This window comes from Anas platyrhynchos, chromosome 25 (genome assembly GCF_047663525.1).
Source record: "Anas platyrhynchos isolate ZD024472 breed Pekin duck chromosome 25, IASCAAS_PekinDuck_T2T, whole genome shotgun sequence".
NCBI classification, from domain to species: domain Eukaryota; kingdom Metazoa; phylum Chordata; class Aves; order Anseriformes; family Anatidae; genus Anas; species Anas platyrhynchos.
Genome location: NC_092611.1, coordinates 6,200,284 through 6,215,951, shown reverse-complemented (window position 1 = coordinate 6,215,951; position 15,668 = coordinate 6,200,284). Strand labels below are relative to the sequence as shown.

General features: G+C 50.3%; 1 protein-coding gene across 10 annotated transcripts in view; it reads right to left on the bottom strand.

The window, feature by feature from the left end:
• Window positions 1-542: 542 nt before the first annotated feature.
• The window catches only part of POU2AF1 (POU class 2 homeobox associating factor 1), a 91,487-nt gene continuing 76,361 nt past the window's right edge, over window positions 543-15,668 (bottom strand). For 5 of the 10 annotated variants that reach the window (XM_072027743.1, XM_072027744.1, XM_072027745.1 and 2 more), the window contains 11 exons: window positions 14,029-14,156; window positions 13,598-13,640; window positions 13,236-13,507; window positions 11,927-12,198; window positions 8,813-8,918; window positions 8,041-8,187; window positions 5,875-5,926; window positions 5,525-5,691; window positions 5,049-5,165; window positions 2,797-2,961; window positions 546-2,397 (listed from right to left, as the gene is read on the bottom strand). In XM_072027743.1, the coding sequence (XP_071883844.1) occupies window positions 2,326-2,397; window positions 2,797-2,961; window positions 5,049-5,165; window positions 5,525-5,691; window positions 5,875-5,926; window positions 8,041-8,187; window positions 8,813-8,918; window positions 11,927-12,198; window positions 13,236-13,507; window positions 13,598-13,640; window positions 14,029-14,156 (1,541 nt within the window). In that variant the 3' untranslated portion in view covers window positions 546-2,325. Of the gene's footprint in view, window positions 2,398-2,796; window positions 2,962-5,048; window positions 5,166-5,524; window positions 5,692-5,874; window positions 5,927-8,040; window positions 8,188-8,812; window positions 8,919-10,010; window positions 12,199-13,235; window positions 13,508-13,597; window positions 13,641-14,028; window positions 14,157-15,668 lie in introns of those variants that run through there. The other 5 variants (XM_038167651.2, XM_072027747.1, XM_038167652.2 and 2 more) reach the window with 3 other exon arrangements.

Here is a 15,668-nt window from a genome sequence, read left to right as displayed (position 1 = left end):
AGGGGTGTCGCGCCGCCAGTGCTGCTGCTAAACCCGTACAAGGTACATTCCCCTTATGCAGTCACAAAAAAATTGAAATACAAAGATCCTACTCAAATCACCCCAGCACTGAATTAACACGGGGGCCACTTCTGAGCCCCCAAATGGATTTTCTTGATGCCCAGGCCAGGAAGGGGCTGGCTGGGCAGGGAAGGGGAAGGTTTGTGGACCCAGTCCCAAGATAATAGGAACGGCCTGGTGATGGGGAGCGGCTTCAGAGCAGGTCTTGGTGCACCAGCTTTGGGAAGCTGAACACGGGGATGGCTGCAGAGACACCAAACCCTTCCTGCGGCAGTCGAGAGCTCTTCCCTCTGCAAATCTCAGCTACCACCTCCAAGGGACACAGCCTGCCAGGCTGCTGCTTTGGGAGAGGCCACCTCCCTCCCTCCCTCCCCACACCGATATTTCCCTGATGTTCTGCAGGTGGTGCTCACACAGCCCCTGATGCATTAAACACCCAACGGCAGGCAGGTGAGACAATAAAGACGTAAGACCGTGTAGAAAACAGCTCGTGTATTTATTTTCTTGCTACAACAGGTCACCTCCCAGGCAATTCTAGATGGCAACAAGCTTTTTACATCTTCCTGGGTGCCTCACTTGCCAAGTGCCCGTCACGGTTTTACAGTTTCATTGCTAGCGAGATCAAGAAAGAGATAATTTATTGGCCATTTGTCTGGACAATCACCAACACAGCTCTCACTCGATTTGGGGCTTGTTACAGCATCCCTTCAATGTAAGAAAGCACATGCTTTGGATGGCCTGTGCCCAGATGCATGCAAATTTATGCAAACACATGCAAATATGCCTGCTCTTTTGTCAGAGGATGTTGGCAGGTTCGTCGACGTGATGTAGTGAGAAGCAGTAGCAAAACAGCAAGGAGGAGGGCTGGGGAAGTCAGAAGATCTCTAATCAGGATACCTGCCTTTCTTAAGAGCTTTTGTTCAAGCAGTTGTTTGAACAGACCGGGTTTGCGTGACCCACAAGACCTTACAACCCTCGTCTCTTTGAGTTAGCCAGATCAAGGAAATCACTGCAGTGATTTGAGAGATTTGCCCTTCGCCTCATTGTTCAGCCCTGTTAGAAAAAAAATAACTTGTGCAAGACTAAGAAAGCAGCAAAATTCAGAACGTGCACTGGAGATGAGGCACCCTCCGTGCAAGGGTTACCAAAACACAGCTTTCCCTCCCTGGAGGCATTTACCTCCACTCCTGCTGACCTGGCAGAGACACCGCTGCCAGCTGATTGCACAGCAATTTACAAATCATTTCACAGAAAGAATAAGAGTTCACTAACATGCCCCCTTAGGCAGGAGTGGGAACAGGACAGCACTGGCCACGTTGCCCTCTGGCCCTCTGGGCAGCCCCACGTGCCTTAAAGGTTTTCTGCCCTGTCCCCCCAGAAGCTGCTGCATACCCCAGGGAAGGCTCCGTCTCCAGCACAGGCTTTATCTCCGGGGAGAGCTGAGCTTCTTGCCCTGAGGTGCTCTCACATCATTCTTTGCCATGCTGGGGTCGGATCAGACTCTCAGAGGCATCCCATCCCCAGGAACCTCTCTGGAGCCACACGGACCTGCCCTGCTCAGAACCTGCCCCAGGCACTCATACTTCAGGCGTCTGCTTTCCTTTCTCGGGGTGGGGCGAGGAGCAGTGGCAGCTGATTCAGCTTTCTTCCAAAGTGCTGAGAAACGGGATGGCAGCAGCTTGCAGGAACCCTCCCCTGGAGGCCTTGAGCTCAGACGCCTGCTCTTCAGGAGGAATACGGCCGTGCCATGCCGTGGAAAGCTCCCCGGGCTAGCTTGACCTCCTCCATCCAGTCCTTTCCCTCCCTCAGGTTCAGGATTCCCAGGCTAGCAGGAGCAACCGAGGTAATTGCACATCACAAAGGCTTCAGCATTTCACCCGGTACCTCCGTACAGGACCTAACGGAGGCACAGGGTGAGCGTGCCTTGGAGCAGCATTTCTCAACCTTTTACAGCCAAAGGACCACCTTGTGCTCTGCCACCACGGCGGGGTTTCCACTGCCACCAAGCCAAAGAGTGGCCGCGCTCCAAATGTTTGTTAATTTATGTAACGGGGTTATTGCAAACTAAACTTCTCAACCATTTCCAATTTCATCTCTTACGTGCTACTCACGGTCCCCAGGCCACAGGTTGAGAAACGCTGTCGTCCCACTCGGGGTTAAAGATTTTAGGGGCACAGACACGTCAATTAACCGTCCTCACAGGGGTTTTTAGGAGGCTTTCTGCGATCAGGTGAAGTGGAAACCATTCCAGAAAGAGCAGGCAACCTAGGACCTGGCATTTCGGCGGCAGGAAATAAATGCAGATGCAATTTTCCCTTTCTTCAGCAAATGCCTGATCTGCCAAAAAAATGTAAAAGTTTATAGTGTACCGGGTGAAACTGGGGGGGTGCACACATGGGCTGCGTGCAGGCACCCAGATGCACATACACACACACTTACATACATGTATAGGAATACGTACACACATAAAAACATTTTGGAGACTAAAATGAGCTCCAGGAGCCATTTCAGGCCCGTAGGCACAAAACTTGATCTTCATTTGAGTCTTGCTGCCATTGTGAAAGAGCTATACATCGGTATCTCCCCAGGTGGGCTTGGAGTAGCTGCTGATGCCCACTTTGGGCTCCTTGATTGGGGATTTGGTGAAGTGGGAACCCCCAGCCCACACCACCACAACCTCAGGCCCACCTCACACAGCTCGGCCAGGACATGCCCTCAGTTTCCCTGGGGATGTACCTGGTCCCCGGCCTTCCCAGGAGGAGCCATGTGGATTGGCTGATCGTTGTCCAAGTTTCGGATGCTCGGGTCCGCCCCGTGGTCGAGGAGCAGCTGGATGATCTCCTTCTGGTTCCTGTGGCAGTGCAGGGCAGCTGCCATGTGCAGAGCTGTGTTGCCATGAGCCTGATGCAAGGGGAGAAGAAGACCCAAGTAAGAGAAACCTTCTGAGAAGCTGTGCCACCTGCTTACAATTGCCCTGGGCCAACAAGCAGCCCCGTACCAGCTCCTGCTGACCTGTGCATCCCCAGGCATCCCCTTTGACCGTGCGTGCCCCCGATGTCCCCAGACCCCTGAAACTACCCAGAGCTGCTCCGAGAGGTGCCAGGCAAGGCTGAGGAGCAGCAGCCGTGTCCCCGCATGGCCCTGTGCCCCAGGCCAGCTGCAGAGCCACCAGAGGGTGCAGGGCACCCCACGGGGGCTGCAGCTGGGGCACCCCAAACGCACGCCCCTGCCCACTGGGGTATGACCCCTAACGGCTCTAAGCAAGGAGGAGCTCGCATGCAGACGCAGGAGGCGAGGTATTTTTAGTTATTTTTAGTCTGCACCAGGTCTCGCTGCAGCAGCTGCGTGTTTTTTCCTCTCCGAGGTGATCACACGTTTCTTGTTGCCCTTGGAAGGGCTGCGCCCAACCTGCACCCACAGTGCAGAAAGGGGTGCCTGGGGTCTGCTTCCCAGAGAGGTGGGGGGACGTGGAAGCACCGAGCAAAACAGGACATTAGGATGGAAACCTTAACAACTATTCCCAGTCAAGGCATTTTTACAAGCCCTGAACAGGCAGATCCTTGTCAATTTTACCATCCCATAAAGTCCAGGGATAGTTTACAAACTCTTTATAGGATTTCTTATTAAAAAGGACACATCTATTTTACTTTTTTTTTTTTTTTTTTTTTTTGCCACATCTTTGTGGCAGAAGCATTTGATGGCTTCCAAATCCAGGCACGAGGCTAAGAAACCTCCAGGGGCAATCTGGCAATGCCTGATCTTTGAGCCTCTCCACTAACTTTAATGGGCCTTACGTGAGACAACAGCTCAGAGCTTTAATATCTGGGCTCTAGAAACCCTTCAGGTGAAAAATACCTCAAAGCCCTCAGTGCTTTTCTCACTGTAAAATCCCCAAGGAATTGAATTTGGAACGAAACAACCACAGCAAGCAGAGGGTGAGCCAGGGAAGCCAAAACACAGCGTCCCTGATTTCTTCTTGTCATACTTGGAAGAGCTAAAACGCCAGGATGGGGACCGGCCAGCCTCGCTGTTACATTTCTCACTGTCCCAGGCATCTCAGAAACAAGACTGGAGACTCCAAGCGATGCTATCGCAGCAGGGAGCTCTCACAGGACTGCGATCAAGAGACAAGAGCAGCCTCCCACGGACAAGATAGCACCTGCCTAGAGGGTCTTCAGAGATACAGCAGGAATGTAGTGAAAGACAGCGCAAGGCCTTTCACCTCGCAGAATAGCAAAACCCCAGTGCAATTACCCCCACACAAAGCAAAACATGTTTCCTCTCCTCCAGCCCAACAGAAATCTGTAGGGGGAAAAAAAAAAGTGAAGCTGCCCAGTTTCTGCTTCCCAGTAAAAACTGTGTCAGCAGCAAATGTTTGATTCCTCTCTGTTGGACACAGGCCTGTGGATGCTCCAGGGACTGCAAGGCTGAGCCTGCGAAATTCTTGAAATGCAAAGCAAATGCACTGCCCGCTCGCTGCTTATGGCCCCTCCGAGAGGAGAGGTCCCCGATGCACAGCCCTCAACAGCCGTCCCTCGGTGCTGTTTTGCTGCCAGCAGCACAACATTGCATCACTGCAGATCTGTTTTCTCAGCCTAGCATAATGAAGTTCGGGCTCCTTCTCGAGTAACCACTTCCCACTCCCTCTCTTCCCTGCCTAGCTGCTCTCCTTCTGTCAGCTCTTGCTGCTGGCAGAGGTGTCTCCGTTTCACAGCAATTCCAGCACATTTCCAGGTGAGGTGCCTATTGACTGGAAAATGCAGTTTCAGGGCATTAAAAAAAAAAAAAGCTCAGAAGCACGAGCTGTTGTTCTTTTCCCTCTAGAAAAATGAGTACAGGAAGAGAGTGTCTGGTTTCTGCAGGACCCCAAAGATCCCCCAATGGCTCCACGTGCTTGCAGCCTCCCACTGCAGGCAGCTCGGTGCTCTCAGCACCTCCTCTGCCCAGACACTGGCACACAGACCCTGTCCAGGCAGCTCCTGACTCACCTTGCTGTTGACAAAATCCCTGGATTTGAAAGCGTTCAGCTCCAGGAAGTACCTAAGCAGGGAGATGTTGGCATCCTGGACTGTGTAATGCAGAACTGTCTTGTTGCTTTTCACGTCCTAATTACAGACAGCGAAACAAAGCACAATGAACGTCCTGCAGAGCAACTTAAAGCCATTATGTAAACCCAGCAGAAAGGCCTCCAGGCCAGCTCTGCAGCTCAGGGGCAGCACCGAGGCGCCTCCTTCCCTGCAGCACCCACCCAAATCCCCAGCCTTTGGCTCAGGCTACGGGGAAGCAACCCCAAAAGGCAGGAGCTGACTCTGCAACCAGCTCCTTGCAAGGGAAACAGGTTTGCTCCTTCTGCCAGCAGTCCATTCTCCTCCAATTTGATATTTTGAGAGCAGCACGAGTGTCAGAGTTCATACAAACGAACAGCACAGGGGTGACTGAGGGACAGACAGAAGCGATTCCCTACCCGGCTGTAGATGGAGGCTCCTGCCTGCACCAGGAGCTGGATGCAGCTCTCCAGCTCCTCGCTCTGGTGCTGGAGACCTTCCTGCTGCTCCTTCGTCACCCCTGGGTGCCCCTGCTCCCGCAGCAGGGCGTTGTGGGCCAGGACAGCACAGTGCAGGGGGGTATGGCCTGGAAAACAGGGAGGGAGGGAGGTGACGACAGCCCCAGAAAAGACAATGATGGAAAGAGAGGACGTAAGGGCTTGCAGGGACAACATATTTAAGTGTATTCTTAAGGCCCTAGATCCTTCTCTGATCCCTGATTATTATTTTTTTTACCATCACGATAAAATATTTGCACAAAGAGTCTCACCTTCAAAATTCTTCATTTCTAAATCAAGAGGAAAACCGAGTGACAGTATAACCTAGAAGTGACAGAGAAATGGGAAAGGAGAATTTTAGTTCAGCAGAACATTGTCCAGGCTAAAAGCCGTTAGAACTAGCAGCAGCGGGGAGGGGGGTGGATGATCATATTTGCTAGGTCTCTAAAATCCATCAAAGTATGAGATCCTGTTAGATCCTATTAGATTCTCAACCCCTAGTAGTAAAACTCAGCTCAAGGGTTTTAGTCTCCCCACTTTCACCCTGGATTAAGCAAATGTATGGCTTCATCACACCAATTCGTATTTCTTCTGAGTTATCCTTGGCAAGGATAAATGAAAATCTCTCCCTTATACGTACAGTAAAACTTGATTACCTGAAAGTTTGCTGACGGTGGAAATTCTCAGGCTGGGTTTGCTTTTCATTATTAATTTTTTAATGTGCGGGAGGCTGAAGCTGTAGCTTGTTACAGTGGCAAAAACTTGAAATCTCTAACTTAAGAACCTTATGGATCTGGTGGGATGCGGCCAGGTTGCTCCTCGTCTAAATTATTACAGAGCAGCACTTTTTGCTCTTGAGTGAATCAAGCGAGCTGCTCGCATTGCAGCATCTTGGCTGAGGATGCAGCGCCGTGACTCATCCAGAGCCTCGGCAAGTTGGACAAGGTGCAGGAGGATTATCCAGGAACGTTAGGGCTTGTGCTCTCTTATCATAACAACAATATAATATATCCAGCTCAAATATTGACAAGTAGCTTTGGGCTGCCTGATGATTAGAGATTAGATGCTTAAGCCATTAGAAAACAAAACAAAACAAAAGAAACCCTGTAGCACTGCATGGCTCTGACCCCAGCGAGAAGCAAAGCTGTGTGTATTTTTCCTTGTTCTCTCTCATTCCCTTTCACAGGTATTAAAGAAAAAAAAAAAAAGATGCTTTTCTACCATAAGGCACTCCAGGAGGCATTGATGGAATCATCTGAATGTAAAACACTTGTCCCCATTGAGCGAAACACCTGTTTTCCAAGGAACCCATGACGTTACACATTAACTGCCTGCTCGGGCTTCAGTGCAGCATGTGTGCAAGGCAGAGCTCATGAATGCTGGAGCAAACCGCCAGCGTGCCAGGGGACCTGCAGCACCTCCAGCGACACCTTCCTCATCCTCAGAGGACCCCGTGCCCCGTGCCCAGCCCGCAGGTAAACCCCCTCGGCAGCCCTGGGGCTGCCATGAGGCTCTGCAATGGGGCTGCCCGCAAGCAGCCCTGACACGAATCAAGGCAGTCACATTTTCTTAATGCTATTTTATGGCTAAAAACTACACAATGAAAAGACACACTCCAATATGCTTAGCTGTGCTGTGTAAGCCCTCCCAAAAATGCCCCCAGTGCCTTTTCTACTGTGCCAAATTCCTCTTTGGGGCTGTCAGAGCCCGGCTGGCACACTGCTTAGGTTTAGACCCTGTCCGTGGAAAGATCTGGGGGGCTCTAAGGGTTACTCAGGATGATCATGGTCATGTGTATGTCTCTCCCTCTGGCCAGATAGCTTGTGAAAGCTCTAGAAGATTCTGCCTGTACAGGAGCATCTGGTTTCTCCCATGCCCTGGCAAATCTTCCAGAACGACTCCTGGCTTTGCTTTAAATGTGAAAAATGTGCCCTATTATGTCCCTGCTCTGGCTCTGTCTTCACATCTGCTCTTCCTTCAGCTGGTTTGAACCCGGACACGGTTTGTTGCTCGCCTCTGGCTGGCACTGGACTCGCAGAGAGGGTTTTGGCCTGGCATTAGTGCTTCTTCTCCCCACACCCCACAGCTGCCTGCAGCCCCTGGGGACCCTGCTCCAACACAGGCAGCAGGGCGCAAGCACAGCCCACTGTGCCTGGCCCCATCAGCAGACTGAGAGCCGTGGTGTGCAAAAAGAACTTATTCCCCCCCAATTAAGCTGGAGCTATTCCCTCCATAACAGGAGCTGATGTTAGCTGTGAGCATAATCCTAAAACAGGAATATCCTGGGAAGATAATCCCTGACACAGTGATGGAAGGAGAGACTTCTGTGTGTTTTCATTGCTTGCTGACACCTGAGATTGTTATTTAAAGACACTGCTATTGAGGCTTTAATGTAGGCTTATACTGCTAGAAATTAAAACCATCAGAGCTTTTCCTACCTGCAGGACCTGGGCGTACCCGTACATTGCAGCGAGATGCAAGGCTGACTGCCCCTTGTTGTCTACAGCACTGACATCTGCTCCTGTCTGGATCAAATCATAGACAATAGCTGGCTGCCTGGCCGTGACAGCCACCAGCAGAGGAGTCTGAAAATAGCACAGCAGATAAACTGTGAGAGTCTAGAAGCAGAAGCATCATTAAAAAAAAAAAAAAAAAAAAAAAAAAAAAAAGAGAGAGAGAGAGAGAAAGGGAGAGGCAGAGAGGCAGACTGGGTTGAATGCTATCTAGAAGGCCAAAGGTGCACAAGCCAAAGATTGCTCACAGGCAGATTCTGAATGCCATGTACCAGGACCCATGGTATCAGAGCAGAGGGGACATTTCTCAGCTCCTCAGAGCTCCCTCTAGTGTGCTGCAGCCCTCATTTGGCTGACAACCCGAGCCCAGCATTTGCAAAACATTATTTATGCCAGGTGCAGCACTGCTGGCATAAACCTTCACCCTCAGAGACTGCTGCCAATGTGCTGGCATCTTCCAGGGCCAGTGTTATCTTAGATCACTCTGCGGCTGAAAAGCCATAATGCCCATCCTCATCCCACCTAACCTGCAGAATCTGCCAGGGGCACCTCAGCAAGGCACGTCACTGCCCCAGGCTTCCTCTGCACTACAGAGGGGCCGAGGTGGATTTTTTGTGGCATCGCTTTCCTCCCAGGCATGCAAAGTCTGTGCCCATCCCAAACGCTGCTGCTTGCAGGAGAAGATGGTGTGCGTTACCTTTCCTCGGTGCTCTTTGGCATCAAGTCTTCGCAGCTCTTTCATGCGCTCTGCAGCTGCCAAGGCAAACGCCCTCATACCTTTAGCTGCATAAATATGTAGAATTCTAAGACAGTAAATAAAGACACTGATCACTGCTTGGCCCTGGGAGCAAATGGCTTTACAGGGTATCATTGCTGCTTTGGGGGGTTTGTACCCAGAGGGCCCCAAAACCATGCCGTAAGCCCCAAGGGCTCGACACTGAAATCACCCACTCCCCGGGAAAGGGCTTCCTACCTCGAAAAAAATGCTGCTTTCAAGACCCCTTAGCACTCCTGAGCTTGGACACGCTGTCTCCTTCCCACTTCAGCGCTTTTGTGTGAGATTTGCCCCTGTGCCAGGGGGTTCCTGAGTCCTCCCCAAAGCCCTGTGCTGGGGCCCAGCGTGCTGTATCACATACCCCAATTGGTTTGGGGTGATGCGCTGGTAATATCTCAGCACCCAGAGGTACAAACAGCCCCTTCCCATCAGGGTATTTGTAAACTGAGCCAGTTAAACTCTATTAAAACCGCCATTGGGTGGACCAGGTCCTTACCTTGCGCACAAGACACAGAGCTGTCACGTCCCATAGCAGTGACAGGCTCGATGGTGAGGTGACAATGTGGGACATGCTACGGCTGGTGCTGCAGAGCACTGCACAGAGCTACGTGCCACTTCCACCCCTCCACGGCCCATTTCCAGGGCACCGGGCATGCCTGGCAGCACGGGGAGCTGTGCACTTCCCCTCTGCCCAGGGGAAAACAGCGGGTGACTGTTTGGGGTGATTCCCCCGGGGTGATTTCGTAGCCCAGAACCATACCTTACAACTTTGGGAAGTAGAAAGGCAGCTCTCTGGCTGGTCTAGAGCTTTCGGTCAAGCTCAGCATCAGATCTGACTGCACACTCACATCCCCAGGGACACCGAGGGAGGGGAACAGGGATCAAACTACCACCCGAGCAGCAGGAGTGCTCGTGTGAGTAATGACTACGTGAGCAAATACTGCTTCCAAGCCACACTGGGACCGTGGGGTTCCTCTTTAGTCTGCCTTGATGTGCAAAATGAGCAGAAAGCCCAGCAGCTGATCTGTGGCTCTAACCTCTGCGTAGTTGTTGAACTGACTAACTGCTGAACCAATGCTGGGTTATGCTTTTGGACAGGAAATAAAACACTCTAGGCATGTGAAAGTTACCGTAGATCTTTATTGGCAAAGATTTTGTCTTTTTCTAAACCAGAACAACCCAGAAAGAAATTCTGAAACAGTTCGTCTTTGTTTTATATCCACACACAGAATTTACATACATTGAAGTGAAAGAAATTTAAAAGCAATCTTAGCAACCACAGGCTTGGTTCACAGCTGCATTACCCCAGCTTTACCTACTGAATGTCTCTGTGCTCATAAAGCTGGAGTAACCAGTGGTGAACCAAGCTCCTTCTGATTAATTTCTTTGCTGGGTTTTTCTGCAAATGTAAGCCACTAATGACAATGCGCCTCAACTACTGCTATTTCCAAATGACTTTACGATCACTTACATGATCTATTGCTCGTGTCTAGCAGATTTGTTAATATTAAACAATGAAATATGCTTACAAGTCCTCAAGACTTTTGTTGTGAGCTTGCAAACCTCACTCAGGCATAAACTGTAAAGTCACTTGAAATACTGCCTGGGTGGGAATCGGAGTGCTGGGCACCAGGTAATAAACAGTGCAATAAATTATTTTGCATAGTCTTGCAAACACTAAAATCACCTACGGATCCTGGGCTTTAGAAAGCAGAAAAACCCAGAGAAATTGTGTTCATCAGTCAAGACTCCCTCATTTTTAAAGGAAACAATAAACGAAGTTAACCGGGGGTACATCTCCTGCGAGTCTGTTTGTTTGTGGCATGGCACTCCTGAACATCAGCAATAATATTTACAGTTGCGTCAGAGGAAAAGGTAAAGCTGCTCATTCTCCAGGAAAGAAAACCAGAAAGCCATAAAGCAAACGTGTGCACCTGTGAACCTGGGAAACTACAGCGGAGAAACTTTCCGTAGCGGTAAGGCACAAGAGAGGTCACTGAGGTCCCCTGTCTCAGCACATCACCAACTTCACGCTCAAATGCTACAGAAGAAATGAAAGCATTGCCAGCTAACAGTAATGCCATGAATTTGTTGTTAGACCGAAGGCCAGATTTTGGGAGACCCTGTCTTAATCATCTCCTGACATCGGGCCATGTCTTGCAATCCTGACTCAGGCAGAGCTCCCGGTGAGTTCAGTGGGCCCAGGACCTGTCCGTTGGATTTGACCAGGACTCCAAAGCACTGCCCCACACCTACGTGTCTGTCTCGCACTTACACACAAGGTGAGACCTTCAAGTTTCACCTTCTGGTGAAACCAAACGTTTCACCTGGCCCACTTTGGGTTGCTCTGTGCACAGGGCTGTCCAGCTGCACTGACACTCAGATCAACTGCGTTGGCATCTTCAGACCGATGCATCTATCTGCACCAGTGCACCAAATGTTCCCTTCATATTTTCTGGTTTTCCAAAGGGACAATTCAACTTAGACAAGAAAAATCTCTGTTTAGGCCCCCAAAATATTTTCTAGTTGCCTAAATGAGGAAGAGGTTCCTTCATGGACAGGGCGAAGACACATACAGGGCATTACACTGAGCTCTAGAAAGCAGTCCTCTGAAAAAGGTCTTTGAAATAATAATTAGAGGTGAGGTACCCTCACCAAACACTACAGCTGGCCATGGCTACACTAGGGGTTATTGATTTTAGGCCATGCCCTGTGCCTGAGGATGAAAGTCACCTCGTGCTGAGGCTGAGCACAAGAACTATGCAGCTTGGAAGCCTGCCTGGGAGAGGCGGCAGGAGCTGTGACAGCACAGACGTCTTGTGCTAGGCCCCAGGACAAAGCGAATTTCACTCCACGCACGTGCTAGAGGTGGACAACAAAATCCCAAGCCGAGTTCCCACCCCCACCCTCCCCGCCTGCTTTCCTCTCTACTCAAAACTCGCCCTGACGCCAAGGGGAGCATTGAGTAAGCGAGGATCAGGCCCCAGATGTGCAACTTAAAGCCCTTCAACAGAGAGAGCGTGGTTTAAAACATACGTATCATTGTCTTCATCTTCTAGGAGCAGCTTCTCAATGGGCAGCGTGCCGATGACCCGTCGGGCGTCCTCCAGCTCCTGGGGGGCCGGCTCGGGGATGGAGATGGGCAAGGGCACAAACTGGGGCCCAGGGAGCGTGGAAGAAGCCGGCTGGTACTGCAAGGTGGAGGCCGGCAGCGCGGAGAGAGGCTGTGCCCACGGGAAGTACGTGAGGGGTGGCTGCTGCTCCGCCACCTCCAGCTGCGGCACCACGGCCGGGGTGGCACTTCGGGGCTGTTGGAGTGGGAGAGAAATTAAACGAGATCAAGCAATCGGTTAGGTGGGGCAGGGGGAGGACGCAAAACGAGGTGAAGGATGCTCGGTCTCACTTTTAACATCCCTTTTTCCTGTCCCTCTGGGCAAAGCTTCACACCAGCGTGACAGTTTTCCCACGCGGGCTCCCATGAGAGCGGTGGCTGTGGGTGTCCCAGGTGCTTGCGAGCAGCAGCTCACCCTCACGGCAAGTTCCCTCGAGCTTTCTGTTCCCGCTCCCACCCTCAGGGTAAGCCCATGAGACAGCTACACCCTGTGCTGACAGCACCTCTTGCAAGGCGAACCCATGGGCACAAGAGTTGCTGCCATAGGGCTGAAGGAGGTTAATTCAAATTCAAAATTTTCCTGGTCCACCCAGTGGATGCTTCCTAGAATTCCATTTACTTTGTTAAAAGTTTGGAATTAAACAGCAAAAAATCCCCTGAAAACCACTCAGATCTCTGGAGAGACTGCGTCCCAAGCACTTGCCCAGACGACAGCATTTATCAGCTATTGAGTAAACCCAGTCAGAACAACTGCTTTCTCAGCAATTGCAAATCCAAGCTGAAATACACCTCCCCAAATTGGAATTGATGACAACAGTAAAAGCAACACATCTGATATTCCCCTACAGTAAATAACTGTTGGCAGAGCTGAACAAACTCGGGGCAGTGGCAGCCCTGCTGCTGACGTGATGGGAGAGGACTCATTTCCCAGGACAACAGCATGAACAGGCTGTGTGTTAATGACACAGAAAGTGCTGCAGGAGCACTCCAGAGAGCTGGAGAAATGGCAGTGGGGTCTCTGGTTTCAATACAACTGCAGCTTTTTGTCCTCAAACCACTCCAATGCCCAGCTCAGTACAGAAAGGCCTACGCTATAACAGCTCCGTGGCATGGATGCAAGAACAAATGACATTACAATAACTAAGTGACACTAATTACACCCTAAACTCCCCGTGACATTTGTTGGAAGGTGGGGCCTTGGCCATCATTTATAGCTAGGGATGTTGGACTTACTGCAAAATTGGTGATCAGTGGCTGCGAAGTGTAAGTCAGAACAGACGAGGGTCCAACCAGCGTGTAACTGGGACACATGGGCTGCACGTACATGTCGGCGCTGTACGGACAGCTGACTGCTTCGTGGGACACGTAGTCAGGGTAAGGGGTCCACTGGGTTAAAGGCTGCAAGGATGTGGGAGAGGGCTGGGAGAGCCAGCCGGAACAGAGAGCTCCTTCGTCTGTCACAGGCAGCGCGGGGGCTGCACCGTCCATATCGGCGCAAGGCTGGCCTGAAAAACAGGAGAGGATCACAACTCAGTCCAGGGTGGCTTTCCCTGCAGCAGTGCTGACAAACACTGAGAAAGGCAGGAAATCATTACCCATTGGTGAATAGGAAGGGAGCGTCTGATGGGGCAAAACAACCTAGAAAAGAAAAACATCCAGGGATTAAAACCGTAAGCATTAAATTCCAGCCCTTCTCAGAAGGGCTAAGTGTGCTTAAATCCCAAGCCACCTTCTGTTCCTAGGAATTAGACCCTGCCAAGTGCAAAGCACTTTCCTCCTTCAACTAACTCAAAGATGATTGAAGCTGCTCAGCACCTTAAAGGTGAAAACATATTTATTTTATTTGCATTAAATGTATTTATAATATTTAATTGAAAATCTGTTTAGTGGTATCTCCAGGTAACGTGAGGCTCCACTACCTCCAAGATTTCTTTCATTAATGAAGTGTTGCCAGCTGGTGCCAGGGCTGGTCAATCATTTAGCTACCAAAGAAAAAATTTCCTCCTGAGTTTGTTTCTTCTCCTACCGTTGTAGCTGCTGTGGTACTGGTGTTGTGAACATTTCCCCGTTTCCTTTTCAATAGCTCCTTCACTGGCTCTTTGACGCGGACACCTTGGTAGGGGCGAGGCTGTGGTTGTTGTTCGGGAGCAGAAGCTGAAAAAAAAAAAAAGAAAAAGATGCAGGTGACATTTATTTTCCTTTCCTGCCACTCAAAAGGCCAAAATCCCCATGGCAGCCCCTTGTCTGCAGGGTGCTCTCAACACGGCAGTGTACGTGCACATTTCTTAGCTCGTGATGTCTTTTTGCCAACAGATGAAGTCCGAGGTCTCCTCTTTGCCTCTGCTGCTCAGATGCTGTGATCACACAGATGGATCACGAGGACAACCCAACCTGAATTAAGCAAGCTTGCAGTTCCTTCCAGCTGTGAATTGGCTGCAGGAATACTGAGGGATTCAGCCCCTTTGTTGCCAAAGAGCATTCAGAAAGCAGAAGAGCTGGGGACGGTCTGGAAGCAGCCTGCGGTGTCCCCACCGCACAGGCAGGTGTTGCCATGGTCTGCAGGAGCTGGGCCCCATCAGGTGCAGGGTGTGATGAACACGCTCTGATAATAAATAGCTGCATCACTCTAGACGTTTATGAAAGCCGGGGAGGATGTAGTGCACAGAAAGGGGATCACTTGCTCTGCAGAGGATAACGCTGCATTCCTAAAAGTGATGGCTATCAATAAACCTACACACCTCTACGTGGACACATTTCTTACACGTGTGAAACAGGAGAGTGGTAGTGGTGAGCCACACGCTCCGAAGGGACATGCAAAAGGGTGTCCCTCTTTACAAGTTATCAGCTACCAGATTAAAATAAATAAGAGAGGGGCAATGAACAACCACTGTTATTCCTCAAACTGCCTCTAGACTGAACCTTTCATTCTGCTGTCTTCAGCGAGGTTGCAGTGTGTTCATTTTGATTTTCCACTTTGTTATTTTTTTTTCCCCTTAACTCCTGAGCACGATATTCTGATTTCTTCAGGCTTCTGCCAAAAATAGCTTGCTTGTTTTATTCCTCCTGAGACTTCACTTTTGTGTATCTGCTTTACATTGCTTCAGTGCCACAGATTGGCTGCGCAGTGATTTACATCCACTTGAAGGACAGCTCAGACTGACTTTATCTGACAGGCACATAATAACGATTGGTCAGCAGATACCCAGCATATTAAATAACCTAAACGCTGGCCAAGTAGATGCATAAATGAGTAGACAGTAGACATTCAAGAGAAATACTTTATGGTTGCTGCTTAGAAGCAAGATACAAACACAACCAAACCAGAGAAGCACCCTCATTTCGAAAGCCATTTAACCTATCACTAGTTTGATGACTGTACAGCTATTTTTTGGGAGCACCGGGTGTACCTGTGCCATCCTGGGGCAGAGTCATGCCTCTGCTGCACACAGAGCTGTGCTGTGCAGGTTTGTGGCCTGGCCAGCTGGGCCAGCACACAGCTTCATGGACAGCTGTACTGACAGCACCTCTCAGACCTCGATTTGAAAAGTAAAGCCCAGAGCCAGCTAAAAAGCCCTATCGCAAAGCCCTGCGGCAATGAAAGCAGAGGAAGCCCAGTTCTTCGTCAGCCGATATTATTGAGCCATATTTTACATCAAGTATTCGGAG